This window comes from Haliaeetus albicilla, chromosome 12 (genome assembly GCF_947461875.1).
Source record: "Haliaeetus albicilla chromosome 12, bHalAlb1.1, whole genome shotgun sequence".
Lineage (NCBI taxonomy): Eukaryota > Metazoa > Chordata > Aves > Accipitriformes > Accipitridae > Haliaeetus > Haliaeetus albicilla.
Window position 1 is genome coordinate 35,249,490 of NC_091494.1, and position 18,494 is coordinate 35,267,983.

The 18,494-nt window shown below is 41.4% G+C and overlaps 1 protein-coding gene across 7 annotated transcripts in view; it reads right to left on the reverse strand.

Annotated features, from left to right (window-relative positions):
- The window catches only part of UNK (unk zinc finger), a 45,720-nt gene that overhangs the window by 15,640 nt on the left and 11,586 nt on the right, over nucleotides 1–18,494 (reverse strand). For 4 of the 7 annotated variants that reach the window (XM_069799045.1, XM_069799042.1, XM_069799047.1 and 1 more), the window contains exons 2-10: nucleotides 11,016–11,225; nucleotides 9,211–9,387; nucleotides 8,673–8,803; nucleotides 8,406–8,541; nucleotides 6,716–6,833; nucleotides 5,630–5,714; nucleotides 3,602–3,744; nucleotides 2,242–2,289; nucleotides 1,178–1,378 (exon numbers count right to left, since the gene is read on the reverse strand). In XM_069799045.1, the coding sequence (XP_069655146.1) occupies nucleotides 1,178–1,378; nucleotides 2,242–2,289; nucleotides 3,602–3,744; nucleotides 5,630–5,714; nucleotides 6,716–6,833; nucleotides 8,406–8,541; nucleotides 8,673–8,803; nucleotides 9,211–9,387; nucleotides 11,016–11,225 (1,249 nt within the window). The remainder of the gene's footprint in view (nucleotides 1–1,177; nucleotides 1,379–2,241; nucleotides 2,290–3,601; nucleotides 3,745–5,629; nucleotides 5,715–6,715; nucleotides 6,834–8,405; nucleotides 8,542–8,672; nucleotides 8,804–9,210; nucleotides 9,388–11,015; nucleotides 11,226–18,494) is intronic. The other 3 variants (XM_069799043.1, XM_069799044.1, XM_069799048.1) reach the window with 3 other exon arrangements.

Sequence of the window (18,494 nt, forward strand, 5' to 3'; positions counted from 1 at the left end):
CACAGCAGTGCAATACTAATGAAGCAGTATAAGCTTATTAAGGCTAGCTTCTTCAATATTACAGACAAGAGTTAAAATGTAGCCAGGTTGAAAGCAGCACTTCTTGTCATCTCTGTTTTCAAGCAACCTAGACCAAGTATTTTTATTCCTTTTTTTATTTCTTTCTTTCTTTTTTTTTTTTTTTTTTTTTTTTAAAGAATTTGCAGGAAATATTTTTGCAGGCACCTCTTCATAAAAGTAGCTATTTCTTCCCCTAAATTGAGATGTTGTTCTATTACATTTACAAACCCAGTGAGGAATAAAAACTGAGACCCAGGCTCTGGGTTGGACTCAGCTGACTTGAAAGGCATGGTGCAGAGAACCTATTAATTGCAACATCAAGAAAGGAAATTCACAGCAAGAAGTTGACTGTGGAAAAGCTCATGTGTGGCAGAAGAGATGGAAGAGACTGTTCTAGGCTTAGGGAGCAGTCTGAATAAGGCATGACACCAAGAAGAAGAAGACTGAGGAAGCAGCAAGGCAAGACTGGGATATCCAAAAGGGATAAGAGGGAATGTCATTAGAGATGTGGGTTGGGTAAGATTGCAGAGGGTTCTTCAAATGAGAATGAGGAATTCAAATTTAATACAGAAGCCACGGGAGAGAGTCAAGGATCAGAATGATAAAGCCAGAGAAGCAAGAGAGAACTAACATGACATTTTTAATACACCGGAGAAATGAATGGTGAAAACAGAGGACAAACCAAGTCACGGAGATCAAGGTAAGAGTTCGGAGTGAGAACAGAGAAGGAAGGATGAGTTTCCATGAGACAATACAGCAAGAGAAACAGCAACTTCTGGCAAGGACCTAAATAAGGAAAAAGAAAGAGCAAAAGTGATATGTGGGAAGCTAGTCAGGGTCAACACAGGACAGAAGTTGTGAGGGATTAGGAAAACAAGCAGCAGCTCGACTTCTACAAACTGAGCGTGTGATGGCAGCTAGGCAGACAAGAACAGATGTAAGATGGAAGAGACTGGAAGGGAGGCTGAAAGCAACAGCAGAGATCTGAGAACTGCTAATGAGAATAGTGCTTTCTCACTTCTGTTCCTTGAAAAATAAAAATACATTCAAGCTAGACTAGGCAATTTCTCATTCTTCCTCATCCCCCCAACTCTTCCAGCCAATATTCCCTACTAACCTGGCATTTGAAACTCTTCAAATACTCGGCCCCCACCTGATCTTCTCGCTCAAACCCCGGTGCTTTCTTGTAGCTGCCGGCTGCTGTTACTGAGTCTGGAGGAAAACCAATGGTCTCCAAGCCGTGTGGCTTTCCAATGGCACCAGGAGGAGACCCACATATATTAGATGGGCTTCCGAGACTGCTGTTCCTACAAAGAATCTAATGGAAGGAACAAGTGTCAGGAAAGTACAGCTAGCCAGTAGTAATAACTCGAAGAGGAGAGAGGCATCCCAGTCTGACAGTCAACACAAGCATACAAGCTTCCAATAAACAGTAATTAAAAACCAGGAAAAAGCTCCAGTAGATACTGGATTTATAGTCCCACAATTATGGTTTTATTGTCATTACTTCGTACTGGAGTGCAGTCTTCTAAAAAACAAACTGCAGCTCTAGTGATGTTTATTCTTTTTGAGGCCTCAGATGTGACTGATCAAGTTTCCAAACCTGACCAAAACTCTCTTCACTTTCCTTAGGCCACAGTGGATCCTGTCTGCACTCTGAGTAGTAGTGTGAAGCCCAGAAAGGTGCTATGGCAGTCAGAACAACCAACCATATCTGAGCTACGTGTAATACTATATCTTTTGCTTTCCAGTTGGAAATCTGAAAGTTTTAATGCAGGCACAAGCCAAGTATCAACAGCTGCATTAAAAAACCCAAGGATTTCCAACAGTTCCATTCTTTAGACTAATACCAGGGATCACAATCACATGCAACAAGGCTAGTTTTGCACTGTAGATGAAGCCACAGACAGCAGCAAAGGAGATTAAGATGAGTTTCAGAGAAAGCGCCTACCTGGATCAATGCAGATACCCCATTTCTCTGGGACAAGAAATTATTTGCCAGCACTGGCAAGCATGACTGTGCTTCAGACATCATTTAGACAGCTACTGCTACCACAGGTTCAAATGTGGCACAGTCTGGGCTGGCATTAGAAAGAAGGAACATCCTACAATGTTTTGATTTTATTTTTATACGACATTCTGCTGTCCATGTTTCCCTACAGTCGCAAAGATACTACTCACTGTGGTGGAGGTGGGGCTAGTTGGCAGAGTTCCTGATTTATTCCACACCTACAGTACAAATACAAAACAGAACAGGCCATGTGAGGCTGGCTGCTAGAGGGACCTTTTTCTCTGATTAATTCATCATGTAAAATGATCACCAGCAAAGCCATATTTGTTTGCAAGCTACATGCAGATGCCCTGTGGAGTGATGAAGTCACAGAAAGACATGTGTTGCTGTTTGGCATACATCCAAGGATTAGGAAAGACTGTTTAAAAGACTAAGAGCTTGAGATAGAAAAGACCTAAATGGTCTATTAAGTGGAAGATACCTTCAATTTCACTGCAGTTTCCAGAGAATTTAGATGATACATTCATAAGATGAAAGGGGTTTGTTTTTTACTGCTTTCCACAGTGTTAGTGAGAGAAAATATTATGTCCAGACTTCTCAAGATCTGTTTGGAATTCTAGCTGCAATCAAATTCAGGAGAACTATGAACTGTTAGGTTGGCTTTGGCACTAATAAAATAAAACTATCAGCTTCTCTTTTCAAAGAGGGGGAATAAGATCAAATAGAGGTCCTAAATGAGTTCACCTCATTCTGACCAGTTTCAAATGAGTTAAACTCATGTCATTTTACCTTCTTGAAACCTCGACCAACCACTTGAAAAGGTTGCACACCTTATCAACAGTAGTGCAAACAAGACAGACTTAATGGACAAAAAAAAAATCTCAGCAAAAGTGAAGTGGTCTAGCATTCCATGGTCGTCTTATATGTCTGCGTGTATCTCTTCAGCATTTAAAGATCTCCCTTCTTGTATGTTCAACTAAAAATAAAGTACTACCAACAATTTGGGGCATTTCTCAAACATATTCCAGAGTTTAACTATCTCCAGAAGTAGGAGAGGGAGGGAATCAAGGATATCCTACAATGCAACACACAATATGCACAGGCTAAGCCTCTGAGATTACATATGTAAACAAACTCGATTGTAGTTATGTACTTTAGACGTTATTGGCTCACAGCCTTTAATGAGAGTACTTGGAAACTAAGCCCAATATGTACCTCCAGACAGGAAGGAGTTGGACTTCATGTGCGGATATATTCCACTTTCCTGAAAGTACATCAACAAACTCTGCACAGAAGGGAAGGCTTAGAAATTTTCTAGATGAGAGGACAATACAATTCAGTGTCTTTAGTATGTTCCAAGCAAATAGATCCCCTCTGAAAAATGTGGAGCTGAGATGTAAAAAAAAAAATGTTATATCCTTTGGGCTTTTGGATAATTAAGATTTCTCTTCTTGGGAGAAAGAAGTACAGTGACAAAGAGAAACCCAAATTTATAAAATATAGACAAGGCTTCTCCACAGTGCTACATACATTGCTAAGGTCTGGGGCATGTGGACTGGAAGGGCTGACTGGAACAGAATCACCAGCTGCCGATGGCATATACATCACAGGGCCTGTCTGTGTCGGGCTAGACACAGCCGAGGATTGCTGTAAGTCTTCACTGAGCGCAGGCTCTGGAAGAAATAAAAGCACATAGAATGTTACTCAAAGCCGTACAATTGCAACAGACCACAAGACATTTAGGAACAAGAACACCTAGATATTCTTGACAAGAAATATTCCACAAGCCCCTACTTGTAAGTATAGAAGCAAGAAGAAACCTTATCTGGCAAACGGCTACTACTTATCTAATATTCCTTACATTGTTACTGTCATCACTTGTACACTGTGCTGCTCTTTAGTCCATTAACACTGCTCCAAAATTATCTTCCCTGCATGAATTGCGTGTTATTCATTCAGCTGTCTTGAACTAAGCAGAGCTTCCTTCATTGCTAGGCACAAAGTTGATGGGTGCATTATAATCAGCTGAGGGAGATAAGTTTCCATCTGTGCTCAGTACAAACCATTATAAAAAAAAGTAACGTACATAGAAAGGCATACACAAAAAGAAAGTGTCATTGGCTTGAAAGGTAAAGTGGAGATGCTGTAGACTTGTAGTATTTACATCTAACACAACTCAGCATCTTTACAAAAACCATATAACTGACACTATGCGTGTATCACAATATCTTTAAAGTATTGGTTTCAACACATTTCTTGCTAATAATCAGCAAAACTCAAGCTAAGAGCAGATACGATAAATGGTCTCCTGTTATTTTAATTTAATTAGGCCCTCAGTGTTCACCTTGCTAAGAAAGGACTAAAAGCTACAATTCCGTAAGACAGCACAAGAAGTAATCCCGTTGGAATGACCCAAGTGCCACAGAATGTTACTCTGGCTTTAAAGCAGTATAGTATCAAGTGCAGTAACCTTGTTAGGAATAAGGCATCTCCTAAACAAAAATATTATGTTATACACAAGGGAGTTTGCTAAACACTGTTTCTTTATCAAGATTTCATTCTCTCTTCAGCTTGTTGGATCATACTGTGTAGTTGCATCACTGTGTTTTGGGCCATTATAGCCCACAGCTCTAGCTATAACTACTGCTTGTTGACAAGGCTTCCTATAAAAGGAACTGCATAACCTGTAGAGAATTTACTCTCACCATTCCTTGACAAAGGCAGCAGTTACTAATTCTACTATTTACAAAGGATAATCAAATATCAAAGAGATTTGCTCAAGGTCATGTAGTGACCAGTATCAGAGCCAATCCATTGAATTCTGAGTAACCTGCTCTAATTGCTGCAAATTCAACAGTGAGACTGGAGTACAGAAACTGAGTAGGAGCCATGGGACCAGGAGCTAACCATTTATCTATGAATGTTAGTACCCACCTGAATATAGAACTCCCACAACCAAAACAGCATCATTAGTTTACATCTGATGAAAGTGAGGATTGAAATAATGCCCCATAAATCAGGGAGCTATTGAGAAAAAGACAATCTGAGGAAAAGCAGACAAAAAAGCTGCATATTTTTCTTCTCCAACCTAACTTAAAGAATCAAACTCTAAGTAAAACTTCTTAAATAGTAAAATAGTATTTAATTTTTAAAACTGATCAATATATTATCTAAAATTAGCAATTTTATCCTCAGCTTTTTAAAATACAAAACTTCACAATTTAGCTAGGTACAGTTCATCCATGTACAGAGAAGCAGCTTTCTCTGTTTCCATCCTCCTACACTGAGCAAGCAAGAGGGAACAGAGGGAGATACTTCAAGAGACAGTGCAGTTGAGAGCTAAGGGCTGAGTCCTACAGACTACCTACTGCCTTCAGCTCTGCCAACACCTCCCACACTAGCACAGTTTTACAGGAATTATCAAAATTAATACTTTGGTTTTGAAAATCCTTCACAGAAGCTCTAGTTTAGCAGCCCTATATTTTAGACTATCTATTTTGGCCAGAAGCTCTCCATAGCTCAAATATCGATGAAAGACGAGAGAAGCAGCCCACGTACGTTCTACATGTGCAAAGGCACAGAAGGGTCCTCGGGGACAGCTGCCAGACTGCTGCATATCATTGCATTTGGTGGATTTGTAGATCTAAGGATGGGAGAAAAAAAAAAAAAACAAAAAACAAAAAAACCAGACATGAATAGGAAAAAAAACAGTGACCGGCAGCCCAGGTACAAAAGTACTACGGAGAGACTCGACAGCAAGACAGGAACACAGATAAGAGGCGCAAAGGCCAGCAGAGTTCAGGGTGACCATTTCAGTGCTTTGCTTCCAAGTAAAGAAAACCTGCTATAGTTATGGAAACACCAGACTATGCCCATCACAGCTAGAGCTCACCCAAAGATCAACCCATCACACATCAGCTCACCCAAAGGTCATCATTTGCCATAAAGTCTCTCAGTCTCACTGGAAGCTCCATGGATATTACAAATAGTAAAAGGTAGGAAACAGTTGACAGATGACCGCACAGAAAGTTACAGCCACATGTTTGCAAGGAAAATAACAAACCATTGACAATGATTGTAGGAAATGGATTATTCCCCTTCCCCCCAGTTTGACAGGCGGTGACAATGGTTACTTTGCCGATACAGGCTCAACAAAGCTTTTCAACACTGTAACATGAAGCAGACTAGGACAAGGTCTTAATTACAATTTCTGTAAGGATATTGGAATGCTCTGGGCATGCTCACAACTAAAAGCTTGGTGTTTTTTAGCACCAGTTCACGAGTATCTATGGTTTAGTGCGTTCATCATTAACCAAGAATTTTTCCTCAAGGAAACAGATGCTGTATGCTTACCAGCAAACCCACATCATGCTTTCAAAAAGACTCCCATACATGAGACTGCTCTTACACTTGGGTTTTCCCCTACTTTTCTTACCTCCTCCCATACAGTCTACCTAATGAAAAGGGACCCCTGTAAAGCAGCTGATTTTCAGCTTACTTCCAACATGCAGTTTCTCTATAGCCTAGGACCACACTGCAAGCAGCCCACATACTCTCCCAGCTGGCACACTAATTTACTTCACAGGACTGGAATGCTTTTGCTTTTCTAGTCAGCTACCAAATGGAGTGAGCAGGTTACTGTACCTCTGGATGGAACTGCTGTTCTGTGCGAGTGTGGCAGTATTGGCATGAGTCTCCATTTTCACACTTACTGGGATCTCCCCACTCATCTCCATGTTTCACACTGGGACATGGCGAAGATCTGTGTAAATAAGGTGGCAGGAGAATGCATCAGACTCACAAACGTGCTTTGAGCTTTGCTTCCTCCATCAGGAGGCAGGTTTGGCTGCCCACCCTCAGCTGTACAATCTGTTTGGCTGGCTGCTGCTTCCCCAGCCCCCACCCTGCTGCTATTGCATCTTCTTCCCCTTCCAATTTCCCAATGAAAGAAACATGGCTTAACTCTCCATCTGAACCTGAATACAACCCGAACCAACATAACTTAACAATATTAGCAGCTGATGTGATTAGTGTCAGAAATGCTGGGTCTGGTTTCTCTTTTGGAACTGTACATTCATAGAAAGTTAATAAGTTAATTGGCTAATCCTAAAACACATAATACCCTTACAGTGGTATGTTACCAGGGTTATAGTATGGCCATGTGGAAAAGGGGCTGAGTCAGGTTACTGGGGAAAAGGCAAGTCCATTTTCTTTCTCCCAGCCAGGAACAGTTCTTTTTCCCAGTTCTGAATTTTTGTCGTGACCTACTTCCCTTGCTCTTCATGCTCTTAACCATTCCCTCAAACAACAGCAGAGGGAAGCAGACAGCAGCAGCAGCAGCGGCCGCCTGCATGAAAGGCAGCCACATCAGCTGGGGGTGGGGAAAGCAACACAGAACTGAGTGGAGATCCGGAGGGGAGAAGGTTTCACCTCTTCCCTTCCCAAAGGGCCCAGGCAGGGGCAGAAAGCACATAGCTGCTGCCTGAATACTGGCCTAGTGTTTCTGTTTCTCCTGAAAGTGTTGGGATTAATGTTCCTTTGATTTTTATTTGTTTAAATATGGGACTTCGGTGCCAATTCAAAAATTTCTGTGAATGTTGGGGGTGGGGAAGGGAAGCAAGAACATCCATGGTATTTTCTCTCCTGGCTTTCTGGTCTGCTCTTATGTTTTTCAAAAAGGAACTAAGGAAAAGCCCCACTGAGACCACAACAAAAGCTCTGTTGTGTTGGAGGAAATGAGGGCCTATAACTTGGATGAAACGTGTTCAGGGAGACACTGCATGCTGAAAAATCCAGTGACAGCTGAGTGATGAGAACACCCTGGTGCCTCAAAAGCACAGTCTTTAGCAGTTGGTTAGGAATGCATGTCCAGCTACAGTACTGGTCACACCGTGCCTCACGATTCCCATCACCAGGCACACACAACAAGCAGCTTGATGATTCTGAATCCTTTACCATGAAAACACTGTTGTGTGAGTTTGTTTCTAGACGGGGATTAAAACTTTCTTTTGTTTTCTTTTTCCTGCACTGCTTTCTAAAGCAGGAGTTTATATGGTAAGGGCAAGCCAGACACAGGTTCTGTTTGCTATAAAAATCAGAGTTGTAACATGATTTAGCAACAGTCATTTATCAGAGTTCCTATATACAGGAAAACTCCTTGTTTAATTTGTTACCCTTCTCCTAGGCAGAAATAACAGTCCATCACATCTGTCAGTACAGGCCTTGGAGACACACTAAAAAGCTATCTAGTGGACAAAATCCTAGATCCTTTGTTACACATTTCTACTACGTCTCACCACTCAGCTGGGAAATAAAATATCCAGGACTACGGTACCTGTATTTGTGTTTTCTTGGGCTTCTTCTTCTGTCTTTGCTATTGTGGTAGTAGGGACAGGCATAACCCTGGCGACAGAGACGGGGGGGTTTCTTACATTGTTCTGTCTTGTAATTTCCCAACACATATGTTGTATCTGCAAAAGAAGCAACGAGTTAGTGTGAGATAGATCATGATCTATATTTACTATACAACAGCTTTTGACAGGAGCAGGCACTCCACAAACACCAGACTTTCCCAGCCCCACAGACCCTAAGTGACACTCACCTTGCCACCTTGGCTCCTCACTGAGTATTTTCTCTATCATAGCATGGCTGGCAGCAACTGCAGACTGACCCTCTATGCCACCTTCTGATGTAGTCTGACCATTCTGCAAAGCCTCCATTGCCTGAAGCTCCCTTTGTGGACAGAGTTAAATGAACATACAGACTGAGCAGATGAAGAGATAGATAAATGTATATAAGAACTGACATACTGGAGCGTGTTAACAACTCCTAAGCGGGTGCATTTCATTCATGCATTTTTTTTGTCAGAACATCTTTAGTTGAACAGCAACTGCGTTATTTTGAGGCCCTCCCCTGCAATCTGACTCCAAACCACAGCACAACTCATTTAAACTGTGGTCCCTTCCCCCATTTTCAGTATCCTCCGTGGAGATTTTGTAGATTTGTCTTATTAGGAATGCATATATCATCACCCCAACCCTAAGCATTTCATGCTGAAGTAGTACTGTCCTTCAATCATCTGACTTTTCATTTGGGTACAGAAATTACCTTTTTCATTTACAGCCCCAACCTCTACTAACCTGATGTCATACACTGGAGAGCGTAGGTCATGGGGCCCATGAGCAAACGCGCAGTGGACTCCATTCTTCGTGCAGTTTCCCTTGGAGTCTGTCTCATGAATACAGATTCCAGTTTTGTAGTAGCGCAAGTGATACCTCCTCTCTGTGTCTCCAGTAGTTCTATGCAAGAAGGGACACCTAAGGTACAGAAGGAGGGGAAGAACAAAGTTTAGTCACACAGGTGACTCAACACTACCAGAACACATATTGCCAATACAGGATGCTGCAGTTAACACCTTTGCTAACTCTGCCCCTTCTCTTATAGTGCACCTTCCAACACTACACAGAACCCCTAAACCTGTCGCTACTCAGTATATAATAGTTTCCCTCCCAAAAAGACGACTGGATTATTAATCCAGCAGCAGTTTATTATTCTAGTTTAGTGACTGCCAGGGATCTGGAAGAGAGCAAGGACACTGTCAAGGTGTTCTGATATACTAGCCATGATTGAAGGGACATCACATGGCACATACCATTTCCTCAGCAGCCCATCTAGACTTCGTGCTGTTACTGTTTCCTGCTGATGTACTCCTACAGGGCTGTGACAGTCTATCTATAGCCAGATGCATCCTTTATGTAGAGCACAGGACAAGAAAGGAGAATTACAACACTACCATTTTAACTTATGCTTTGTTTCCCCTCTTAGGCAGAAAAAGAATAATCTACACTGAGAACTAAAAAAAGAACAAAGATGGAACAGGTAAAGTTTAGATATTGCAGCATCAAGCTAAAAATCAGCAGAGTTCCGAGATGGCAACAGTTTTCATTCAGAGTTTGAGCGAGATATGAACCAGTGATCTAGAAGCCAAAGCCCCCACATATCCTATTTCCAGTCCCTTCCAGTTCTTTTCTAACAATGAAGAAAGCACTGAAACTGACGCTTCAGGCTGGGGGATTATTCCATCCTGCTGTAGTCACAAGTTCTTTACTTAATCGGGCAATAAAAAAAAAAATTGTTTTCCCAATAAATAGCATTTTTCTGTGTGTTTATACTGGCACTGTGAAAGGGAGCTGAAATTCCATCTTTCTATAGCATCTCTATAATAAAACACTCCCTATATTTGACCACAGTTTGGCTACACTATTTATTCTTCCATATCTGTCATGTGGCTAAAATTATATTACTGGGTTAACCCTTTAATTGCTGGTGTCTGCCACATGCACAGCAGAAACACTTGCATCTCTGCTCCAGTTAAACTTACCACAGTCACAGGGAGAGAAAACACAGTAAGACAAACTCTTCCTCATGTTGCCTTATTCTGGGTACCTGTCATTTCCCTACTGGCTTCTTAAAAGTTCAGGAAGACAAAAACTGGCAAGTAACTGATACAATTTAAAAAGCTGGGGATAGATAATTCAGGGGGCAGACTAGACAACAAAGCTCCTCCTCTTTCTTCAATCTGTTAAAAACTAAGCTACCCTGCTAGTGAGCAAGAGCTATTATTTGACAGGCAGGGACTTTCTGAGCCCATTCGTCAGTGAGCTGTTTTTCCCACCTCAACTTTTCTGAAGATGCCAAGGCTCATGAGGACAGTGAACGATGCAAGAGGCGAATTCCCATCTAAGTGACCCATAGTATCATCTCTGCAGCAGGCCTGGAGCACATGGGTTGCTATTACAGTTTTTACATCTGTTCTCATGTTACGTATGTTACAAAGCTGCTTTACTGCTGACTTGCCTCATCTCTACAAGAACTGGCTGGAATCATCACCTGGACTGATCCCAAAAGCCTAATGCCTGAAAAGCAGGGTGCAGTCTTTACTTACTCATCTCCTTCTGGGCAGATTCCTGTGGTCTCGTCATACTTGGTACAGTAAATGTCAGGGCTGTAGTTAAATGTACCGTCCCGGCGGCGGATAGATCTGCGACGACGCTGGTTGACAAAGTGCCAGTGGAAGCAAGTGTAGGGCCGGTGCTGAGTGCACTTGTGCTGCACGAAAAGAGGACACTGCTCTGTGCGGAACTCCTTCAGGTAACTGCAGGCAGAAATCCAACAGCAGGAGATTAGGACCAGGATGCTGGTCAGAGGCAATATCCAATCACCCTGCAGAGTCCAGGCCAAACCGAGCTGCATCCATCACAGAGATGCCTGCTGTCCTTCCCACACCCTCCCTTGCTTTCGCTCTTAATAATGGAGGCTGGAAGCTGCTGGTTGTCTGTAATGGGAAGATATCAGTTACCAGGCCAGTTAACACAAACATGAATGCTAACAATAGCTGAAATTGTTTTCTATGGTGCCTTTCCGTATCATTTTGAAGAGGCTTTTTAAGAGCTTAGAAAATAGTTTGTGAGGAAATAGAACTCTTAAGTACCTTTCTATCCATTTCTATCTCTAAATCTGTGACCTACCTGGGCAAAGGAGGTTTCCTTCCTACAAGTTCAGTTTTAAAAAAAAAAAAAATACACTTCCTTGTAGCCATGTTTAAAGCTTCAAGTTACTGAGAAAGATTTTTAAAAGACTCTTTCACACCTCATCCTCTTGGTTTAACTTGGCTTCTTCAGTGCATGACTGACTATGAAATTAAAATTAATCAATTTCTCTCTTGCAATCTTGTGAATTCAGGACTCAGTCTTGAAAAAGCAGGATAACTATCCTCAAAGTCCTGCACGTTTATGCTGTTTTAATTTTGATATGTAATTCTCTGAAAGTACGTGTCGTCTTTTATCCCAAGAACTAAAGAAGTCACAAGCTTTTATTTGTGACACTAATAACAGTCTCTAAACCCAGATTGTAGAGGATTACAAAATGGTTTAGATCAACATAATGATCTGACTGTGATCTGTGTGTAGGTGCTTACAAAATCCACGCTGCCTGAAACCCACTAGCTGCCCTGTATTTATAGGGAACATATGAACAGTGCAAGTAGCTCAGACCCGAATCCCACCAGGTTCGGTCTCAGAGACACCTCCAAGAACACAGAAGGCCCAGAGCATTCTGGTCTCTTATGTTTAGAGGTCAGTTTAAACAGCGAGTAACAAAATTTGTTGGTCAAAATAAAAGTGCTAGTATTCTGCTGGAAGCAACAGGATGATATAACAGCAGATGCAGACTCATTTTAAACTGCATATGTACTCCGAGGCAACAAAACGGAGTATAGGAATTTGTCAAGTATTCATTCCCATATTGGACGATCTTTCTATCATGTTTTTAAATAAATGGAAAGATGTCTGATGCCCAAAAGTGTATTTACAGATAATATCATCATGCTAGATTCACTCTGAAAGCAACATCTGTAAATAAAGCCTCCTTTCCTCTTTACCCCTGGCTGAAGGGAAAGCCTCAGGAAAATGCACAAATTCAAAGAGGTTTCATTTGTTTGCTATGAAGAGAGAATATCACTGACAAGAGCTTTCCTACATTGGATTTTGCAAGCATGAAAGGATAAAAGCTCTTCCTCCTCTTCAGCCTCCAAATACTCCAGACTTGCAGGTTCCACTGCTTTGGATCTGCGAACCTCAGGGCTGGAAGAGTCTCTGCAGGGGGCTGTAAGCCCTTTTCAACCCAAGCCCATCTGTCCCCTGCAATCCAGCGTGGCTGGAACAGTATCTGCATTGGGGCCCAAGGCTTAACATCAGAAAAAAAAAAAAAAACGGAGCCAGCTTGCAGAAGCAGGTCTGTTTGGAGTAGGTGAGGGCTAACAACATCACTTTGTTCCTTTTCACTTCTAAAAAGCCAGCTCCATTCAGATGGAGATCCCTACTCCAACCACAGCAGCAATTCATCTGAAAACTGAATGCCACAATAAAATTAATCCATTCTTGAAAAGCTAAGCTGTTGGACTACGTACAGTTGTAAAAGGTGGAATTCCACAGATTATTTTATCGGCACACTAGTAAGACTTAGAACAAAAGCGACTGTAACAACATTTAGGTTAGAAAATTAATTAAACTTAAGCAGCATGATACTTTGCCTGTCATCCACAGATACTACACAGTCACCAACCAGTCCCTTCTATCCATACATCTCCATGTACACCTTAGAGACATGAGATTTACGTTACTCCCATTTTACATACCAGACAAACTGCAAAACAGCTGGCTACGTGCCCCAGCCAGTATCGTACAGCAATCAGAGTTTGTGACAAACCAAGAACATTTAAACTCCTCCATCTTCACTGAAGTGAGTCGTCCTGAGCTTAATTTGAAGAACAGCATCCTGAACCTCTTCAAGGCTCTGGAAACTAAGGGGAGATACCAGGCCTACACAACCTGGGTATCAAGTCCAGCACTCCAACTTGTAGTGATAGGCATGTAAAAAACACTGTTAAAAACCTAGAATTTAACAACTGCATGATCAACCCAGTTTAAGCAGCTTCCCTTTAGCAGGAGAGTTTTAAAATGTACACACTGCCTAGGGATTTTGGTCTCTGGAGTGTCAATTGTTGCTGAAGAGCATTTGAAAATTAATTGCATTTCATGATTGGCTAAACTCCCTGGAGAAACATTTATTATAATGTAAATGAAAGATAATTACATAAGTAAATGGTTCACCTGAAAAGTGTTTAACACCTAACTTGCTTCATCAGAAACTCATTCTTTAATGCAGTCTATTAAATAAATGATCTCTCACTCTTAATTTCAAAGAAGTCCTGCAAACAGGTACCATTGAGCACCGTACAACACATTAACTGTGCATGATCACCTCTGCAATAGACCCAACAGAGGAAAAGGAGAGTTGTCACATTAAGTCAGTCATTTCAAGCCTTTCAATCACTGCTTTGGGTTTTTCTCTTTCAAGCCACTATAACATTTTAAATCACCCTCCTCCACAATAGCCTGAATGGTAAATTGCCTTACAGCCCTGTATTCTCTTGATTTGTGAAGTGAGTTTTGGCTCCTCTGGGAGTGCATGGACCACTCAACCAGCCACTTTGTATTAAAATATATGAAAGGCATCTAAACCACATGTGTTTTGGGAACATAGAAAGGATACACAGACCACACTACCGCAATGTGATGTCTCACAAAGCGGAAAGCTATTAATATTTCAGTAGCCTCTCTGCAAAGGTTCTAAACAAAAACACACAAAACACTATCATGACAGATCATTCTGGTGTCAATGGTCTCTATAAATTTTTTCCCAGAACAGCTGAGAAAAGGAATTTTGGAACGACCCTTGAAACTGAAAACATGTTGATAACTGGTACACATTTCACAGCATGTCAGCCAAACGCTGTGTCTGTACAGGAAAAGGAAATCCAGCAATGATAACTTGCATTTCTCAACTCCTCTCTCAGGAAACTCTACAGCCCCCACGAGAGACATAAGAATTATTACCCCCATTTTATATAGGAGTTACTTCTATATTTATCTAGAAAAAAACCCAAACCAAAAAAACAAAAAAGGTAAAACTAATCAGTTTTGTATTGGTCTACTTTACATGCACTTTGTTTTGTATGTGTGTATATGTCATATTTTCAAACCCATATAATTTTTTTAAAAATGGAAACCACATAGCACAGCGTTCTTCCAATACTACATTAACATCAACAGCAACATCTGAATTCCTGGAGGAAATGTTATCATTTATGAGTTCTACTAAACAAAGACAAATGCAATTCTAAACAAATAGGACAAGACTGGACAGAACAATGCAGATCAAAGTCCGCAGCCTGAATTGGACTTGTTGCCGAACAGAACGGACACTACTGGAAATGAAAGCTTCTTTCACTAGGAAGACAAGAGGAGATGTTCTTAGACTAGCTTTGGGAACTCCCAGAGACCGACAGGAGTGGCAAGTATTAGGAAAAAAACCAATGCTACGTTGCTGAAATTCCACTTCCTCTGGGGTGGGATGTGGGAAGGGGCAGTGCAAGAATTTACACTAGCGGGGAAACTGCTAACTGTCTTTAATTGCCAGTGGCAGCTCCACTCTCCAGGACGGGGCAGCAAGTGTTTACATCTGCAGCTAGTAATTGCAGCTAGTTCCCCCTCTGCCCTGGAGGAATTGAGCAGCAATCTGCTCTGGGAGCTGCATGAAAAAGCATGCAGGGAAAAGGAAAAAAAAATAGCACTTCCAAACACTACCACCAAAAAAAAAAAAAAAAAAAATTTCAAACCTAGAAAGGAGGAGGTAAAAAAAGAGAAACCAAGAAGAAATGCTAACCTAGAAGCTTTAAACTCAAGAATTGCAGCCTTGTCCTGGTCACATTCATTGCCTGCTGCTGCAGAGATCTCTTGCTTTGCTGCAGCTTTACTGGTCTGGCTCTGTTCATACTCAGTGCACTCAAGCAGCTCAGCCTAGAGGATACCTGCATCCGTACTGCGTTCCAGGACTGCAAACTTCCTGCCAAAGTTGACACAAGTCACACATGCAACAGCATGAGCTCAATTCAGGAAAATATGCTGGTAATGCACAAAGACAGCTGAGTTCTAAATTCCTCATTAAAGGCCTTACCCAAAGCTCCCTGAAATCACTGGAAGATGGGCACTGACACCAAGAGAGAAGTCTCTGCTTTGTAACAGAGGGATCAAGAAGACTGGGGAGAGAAACAATACTGAGGAGCATGGAAATGAAAGGATTAAAACCAACTCTGCCAAACTCTTGTTGCTCCCATAATGCAAAGCTGGGCCCTCCTTTGCTTGTGACACCCAAATAGCTTGCACTATTTGAAATTTTTACGTAGGCCCCAAGACAAGCTCCTCTCCTTTGCAGCCCTCCTTGCTCCACCCAGTCAGTCCCCTTTCTGCCAAAATTCCTCTCGGGCCCAAAGAGAGCACTGAGGTTCATAAACACGATCTGAAACTTCTGCAGCAGTACGACACCAGAGAGAAAACCATTAGATAATTATTTGGCTAATCCAGACTAAGACACTGTCTGTAAATGTAGGACAATAGTGAGATCCAACACCACTGTCATCTAGATTTCACATACATGTGAATGTGTGTTTACACCCATGAAGCTATGCTACAGCACCCTTAGTAAAGGCCCGCATTAAGCGATTGCTACCAGTGCTGTTTATCTGGTGCTAGACCAGTGTAAACTATGGACATCTTTTACACTAGCAGGCGGGACCCCTCTCAAAGCACTGGCCGCTGTCAGCGGGGCTCCATCCCTGCAGCTGCTCCTTGGTCACAAAGAAACTAACCCAGAGAAGGTAGCCCAGGCCATGTTCAGACAGCACAGGTTCTGGTCATTTCTGTAAAGTCCAGCCTGGTATGGACACTTTACTTAATTATTAGCACTGATATTAGGAATACTAGTTCAGGGCTGTATAAAGATTCTTAGTATTAGCCGCTCTCGAAAACAGCACACAGAGGCAAATCTAGTTAAGAAATCTACAAAGAAAGTGTTTGGTTTCGGGTTGTTTTTTTTTTTTAAACCAAGGCTTAAGTTCCTGATAAAATTTCAGATATCAGGAAGAAAATGCTCTTCTGCCATTTACCATTTATTTTAGTCCTGTCTGCCTTCTCTCAGCAGAGGATCACACCAGCAAAGGTATTAATTTCATCGGCACAAAAGTACATGGGAATGCTGGGGACTTTTGCCAGCACTTTTATATCAGTCATGTCCTGCTGTTTCAGACAGGACTGCATGAGGCCATAGACCTCTTCGTAAAGTTTCAGGTGGTCCCAGTTCACCTTGCTTGTAGACAGACATCCTTCCTGAAAAATGCAGCCTGAATGACAGAGGTCACTGCTCTCAGCTGCTCATCAGCTTTCCTTTGCTGCAAGTTCCTATTGGCACTGATCTGTCCAGACAGCAGGATGGAGAAAGTTTTCCTAATTCAGTTTAGGGTTAAAAAAAAAAAAAAGAGAAAGAAAGAAAGAAAAATCACCAGCTTAGCTTTCAAGTTTAAATTAGTGGTTTGAGCTAACACAGATAAAATTATCTGAAGTAAACCAGGGTGTGCTTACCCAACTGACTGCCTGCAAAGTAGGCAGCATTGCAAAACCCAGGAGAGAATATCTAACCATGGATATAGATGTTTCTAATTCAATAATGCTTATCTATTGAAAATATTTTCAAGAGCCACCCCAACACAAGAGGAAAAGAGCTGTCCATATTTAATCAGCTCTCTAAATTCATTTCACCCTCATAAAATTTTATTGCAAAAGATGATATCAGACACACTTTAAGTAACAAGCCCATGACTCAATTATTTTCTTTTACTGAACTGTGGTATTCCAATTGAAATGAGTCAGTGGTGCATGACAGAATCTACTTATTCCAACAGGATACTCAATAAAAATCCTGCTAATGCACCTTTCATTTAACATATCATTACTGATAGAGAAAACCCATGATATGCAGTTCTGACATTGCTTAGGAGTTTTTGCTCTTAGGGCAAAGAAGATGTTCCAGAATAAAGGGGGGGGGGGGTGCGGGGGGAGGAAATAATGGGGATTTAAAGAATAGTGTTGTTCCAAAATAATTCAGAGAAAGGGTTTCATACCAGCATTCCCATGATATCTTAGAAAATGCTGGCATTTCAATGCAAAGCAAGCTTCCTGACAGGGAACATAGCCTTCGACTCTCAAGATTTCTTGGGATTTGGGAGAAAAAAGTCAAACAAACAATCTAACTTCATAGGAGTTGTAGTTCCTTGTTCCCAGGGGTGGACACAAGGCAACCAAATCCCTCAACCGACAGCTGCAGACTACCAACAGCCTCGTTTACAGCCTGCCTAAACCTCTGCACAGAAATGTTTAGCATCCTTCTAACAAGAGCAGTAGTTAAGACAAGTCTGTTTCAATAAACAATATTTTTTTTACTTACTGGCAGATGTAACCTAATATTGAAACAGAGCCTCACACCAATCACTGCTGAATATCAAACAATAACAAACACTTTTAGCAGCAACCTTGAAGGTTTTCATCGTGATTTCAGGCAAAGTTCTGACCAGGTTTTACCAGGAATCTTTATCAGTTACTGTGGCTCACCATTATTGGATATTTCCCCATTTTCCATATTTAATGATATTTTTGTAAATAACCTCACAGATCTGACCAAACCCTCACACTTCACACCAAGGCTTTTGCCTATGCCATGCATCACTTGACACAAAATGCAAACATCTCTTTCAGTACATCTCAACAATGATCACTCTATCTGCCTTTCCACAACCTCAACAGCCAGGTGCAGTTTTGTAAACCTTGAAAAGATTAGAAAGCATTTAAATCTCAAAGAAAAATATATGGATCACTTTATAAAAACAAAAGGCTGACTGTGAATGCGGGGAAGGAAAAAAGGATGAGGAAAAAGTTTCAGTAAGCTCACATCTGTCAAGAAGATAGACTTCACA